Source organism: Engraulis encrasicolus, chromosome 23 (genome assembly GCF_034702125.1).
Source record: "Engraulis encrasicolus isolate BLACKSEA-1 chromosome 23, IST_EnEncr_1.0, whole genome shotgun sequence".
NCBI lineage: Eukaryota > Metazoa > Chordata > Actinopteri > Clupeiformes > Engraulidae > Engraulis > Engraulis encrasicolus.
The window spans coordinates 49,045,659-49,050,145 of NC_085879.1; the positions used below are offsets into that span (position 1 = coordinate 49,045,659).

Below are 4,487 nucleotides of genomic sequence, written 5' to 3' on the forward strand. Positions count from 1 at the left end.
TCCTCCCCTCTCCTGTCCATCTCCCCCAAGTGTGCTTCCTCACCTGTTCCCCCTGACGTACTTCCTATACAGCTCTCCTCCTCACCTGTTCTCTTCTCCTCTCCTCACCTGGGGTGAATTTCTCAAAACCACAGTTGCTTACTACATTAGCTACTTTGTTGTTTTCAATGCATTTTCCCATTGGCAACTACCGAAGTTGCTAACAGGCTAACAACTTCTCTTTTGAGAAACTCACCCCTGTTCTCTTCTCCTCACCTCTTCTCCTCTCCTCCTGTCCTCAACCCCTCCCTTGTACAGTACACCTCTCCTCCTCCTCACCTCTATGGTCCTCCTCTCTCCTCCTCACCTGTTCTCCCTGACGTACTGCCTCATCTTGAGGTCTGGTTGCTCCTCGCGGCTGAGGCGTGCCAGCTCCTTGGCCATCCGCTCCTCCACTATACACCTCCCCCATCTCATCTCATCTCATCTCCTCCCCTTTACACCTCTTCTCCTCTCCCCACCTCTCCTCATCTCATCTGCCTCTCCTCATCTCTCCTCCTCTCCTGTTCTCCTCACCTGTTCTCCCTGACGTACTGCCTCATCTTCTCGTCTCGCTGCTCCTCGTGGCTGAGGCGTGCCAGCTCCTTGGCCATCCGCTCCTCCACTATACACCTCCCCCACATCTTCTCCTCTCCCCATCTCCTCTCCTCTCCTCATCTCCTCACCTGTTCTCCCTGACGTACTGCCTCATCTTCTCCTCTCGCTGCTCCTCGTGGCTGAGGCGTGCCAGCTCCTTGGCCATCCGCTCCTCCTGCTCCAGCTGTCGCTCCCTGTGCACGCGCTCCTCCTCCGCCTGGGGGGCAGGGCTCAAGGGGTCAAGGTTCACGGAGCATGCTCAGATACTACAGCTAGCAAGCAGTCGCATGTATGCAGCAGAGGCAGAGCACATCTCGGGTGCATACCAATATGCAGACTCTCGTCCCCCCTTGCTCACTTGCCTCCTCGTGACCTCGTGAAGATGTCACCGACAACAGCATTGTATTGAAATATCTCGCCAAAATCTCAATGCTAATGTCAATTTCTCATTTGCAAACGGCATGGTGAACTAAGAATAGTCCCCCAAAAGTTGTTGTGGCTAGCCTGACAGCGGGGAAACTTTATTGTTTTCTCCACGGAGGCAGAGAGTCAACAAAACGCAAGGCCACAAGCACAGTTCGAGGAAGGAGTCTGCATATTGAAATCCACCCATCTGTAAACCCACACCTGCTAGACTGCAGATGGGTCAATGATGTTTCAGTAGTAGCTCACGACAGTCAGGGTGGTGCAACCACAGCTAATGCCACTATTGTATGGATTACATGTACATGATTTTGTTTTGTTTTCAGTGTATTAGCTAAGAAGCATATTCATTGTACCGCATTAATTAGCAAAATGCAAAATAATTTATGGGTATTAGCTGTGACTGTGCCGTCTGATGTCTGAGCCAAAAAACGCCCCTGTCATGAACCCAAATATGAGGAGGGGGTCATGCACAGATACTAAAGAGAGGCATATCACATCCACTGTAATGCCACGCCTGCTAGACTATGCAGGTATAATCTTAAAGACTTTTAGAAGATTAGATTAGATGATAGGTATTGGATTAGATTAGAAGCAGCATAAAATGCAAGTCTAAAAGTAGTAGACTACCGGCATACATGTATTGTATACCATATAAAAGTATCACCATATTTCCATCAATGAATCAGCTTCTCAGTTAACAATTCTAAAACCTGGTAGTGCTTCAGTAAAATCTACTCCCACCAGCTGGATACAGTGGTCCACACAATGTCAGCATTTCTGCCTAGCTGTCACTGTGTAGTTATCATGGCTCTTTGTCCACATTTTACGGAGAGACAGGGCTTACAGAGTCTTCTGGATCTTACTGTATCAAGATTACGCAGACTATTTCCTTGGTGCACAGTCTTGTTACAGAGTTGTTACCGTGCTTGTTAACAGGAGACTACCTGCTTACATACACTATATTGCCATAAGTATTCACTAGCCTGCCTTGACTCACACATTCTTAACTGCCATCCTATTCTTAACCCATAGGCCTCAAATATGATGCCATTCACTTTTTGCAGCTTTTGCAGCTTCAACTCTTTTGGGAAGGCTGTCCACACAAGATTGAGGAGTGCGTTTGTAGGAATGTTATAATACTTTATAGAATACTTTTGGCAACATAGAGTACCTACTGCTTACCTTACGGAGACAGTCCTACAGTTGTTACTGGGTTACCACGGACCTTTATGATGAGGACGTGTCCTCTTGAAGTTGTCCTTAGGTCAACTTCAGTTCCCTGGTGCGCTGCTTACCTTACGGAGAGATCCCTCCAGCTCCAACTCGTACTGCTCGTCCTGGAGCGCGCGCAGGTGCCTCCTCTCCTGGGCCCGTTGCTCGTGCACGAGGCTGGCGTGCATTTGCCTCTCGTGAGCGATGAGCTTGGCCTGGTCCATGCGCCTCTCCTCCTGCCGCCGGTGCTCCATGATCATCCGCTGCTGCTGGCCGTGCGTCATGCTACGACGCTGGCTCATGGACGACTACGGTACATGCAAACAAGCCCACTCAGCAAAACCTTAACCAGCTTAACAACTTGAGGCACACAGTTCTACCAAGCATAACTCTTATCATCTTTCGAGTAGATGCCACTTTCCTAGCTTGATTATCTAAAACAGCAAAAAAAGAGAGATAGGCCTAGCGTACCCTAAAAGTGTATTGTAAACGTGATAGCAAGTTGTTGAACTTCGTTCTGTGTAGGCAAGGACTATTTGAAACGTACTCACCATGGTTCTCGCCGCACAGTTGCCAGCAAACTTCGGCTTCGGCAAGCCAGAAGTTTCTTTTAATTACTACTCCTTAAAAGTCGTCTCGTAACTAAAACTTATCGCTCTTTTACAAATCTAGAAAGACGAGCACGCCATTCTGGTTCATTTGTTTACAATCTCGTTGTCCGGGAAACATGGCGCGTTTTGACTGTGAACAATGTGGCGTTTGATTGGATCATAAGACGTTCCATCCCATCTACTGACCAATGAAAAATGTGCAGGGGCGGGGGCTAAAGCTTCGCACGTCTCTCTGTAGAAGAAGGAAGATTCTACCTGGGTTCTTTATCTTTACCATCGCATTGCCTAAACTTTAACTTGTTCCGCTTGATTCTTTCATAATATGATGGACGATCTATGGGAACACTTGTGTACCGGTATATTCTTCTCAGTCGGTGTAGGCAGCAATTTAATACGAGCAGTTTTGAAAAGTATCTTTTTTGACATAGCCACCTACTCAGCCCATTGCTTTTGCTTTGAGTTTGTTTGTGGCCTCAGTAGGCCTACCCACTTCCTGGTTTAAAAAAAATCTCATTTAGGCTACTAAAGAATATGGTGCCTCCTGTGTGGGTAGCTAGTTAGAGTTTCCTATGCGTAGTGTAGTGTATCAGGTTCATTGGCTTATTTGGTAATACTCCTCCTAAACCTCTAATAGGATACTTTACAGGCTTCCCCTCTAACCAAGCTTTCTCCTAAGCAATTGTTCTCTGTAGCATATTGCCATTTCCTCCTGTAGCCTACGTGTTCTGGTGTAACCCCACACATCTCAGTCTCGTCTTGTCTCGTCTTTCTTGCCCCCTCCATTCACCCCTCCCCTAGAGATTTAATACTGTCATCTGTGAACATGTCACTTCTTGCCACTTCTGTGACACTTCCAGACACCAGAGGCTTGACTGTGTGCTGTTTAATAGCACATTTACACATCAAAACAGCAGCAGCAGCAGCAGCGGCACAAGCCCTCCCAAATATAACCCAGTAGAAACATCCACAGCATAGGGCACGAGGAGGAGAAGAGAAGGGAAGAGGAGGAGGAGGGAGAGGAGAGGAGGAGGAGAGGATGCCCGTAGGCAGCATCCACAGTGTAGGCCCTGGGGCACTGAGGAGGAGAGGAAAAGAGAGAAGAGGATATCACAGGAAAGGAAAAGAGAGGAGCGGAGAAAGGAGGGGAGGAGAGGAGAGGAGATGTAAGTAAAGGAGCCTGGCAACGACATAGGAGAGGCTGGCACAAAAAAGCCCATAAAAATAAACACGTATATCAGAAAAAGTCTGCTATATCCGTTACATCTCAGGCTGCATGGTTAACCCATTGATGCCTGATGTTGCGTTGCGCAACATTGGCCCTGGCGCCTGGAGCTGCATTACGCAACATTCAGGCTCATGATATTTGAGACAACTTTATTAAAAATCTCTGTTTGTTTGAGATGAATGAACACATTCTAATGAAAGATGAGGGTTTTAGCGTTTAAATGCAACTTAGTGCATATTTTTATGTGCTTCAGAAGCTGAGATATTTAGGTTTTTATAGGCTGAGGGCTACTTTTCTCAAAAAGGGCTCAGGCATTCAGCACCCTTTTTTGCAGGTGCCTTAGGCGTCAATGGGTTAACACCCGAGTATTTCGAAAGATAGTCTGGAGGCCACCTATG

General features: G+C 47.3%; 1 protein-coding gene across 3 annotated transcripts in view; it reads right to left on the minus strand.

Moving 5' to 3' along the window:
* mns1 (meiosis-specific nuclear structural 1) overlaps positions 1–2,973 on the minus strand; it is a 14,099-nt gene extending 11,126 nt beyond the window's left edge. The window contains exons 1-3 of one of the 3 annotated variants that reach the window (XM_063190506.1): positions 2,805–2,973; positions 2,337–2,561; positions 705–832 (exon numbers count right to left, since the gene is read on the minus strand). In XM_063190506.1, the coding sequence (XP_063046576.1) occupies positions 705–832; positions 2,337–2,561; positions 2,805–2,807 (356 nt within the window). In that variant the 5' untranslated portion in view covers positions 2,808–2,973. Of the gene's footprint in view, positions 1–346; positions 439–555; positions 660–704; positions 833–2,336; positions 2,562–2,804 lie in introns of those variants that run through there. The other 2 variants (XM_063190508.1, XM_063190507.1) reach the window with 2 other exon arrangements.
* Between the last annotated feature and the right edge of the window lie 1,514 nt (positions 2,974–4,487).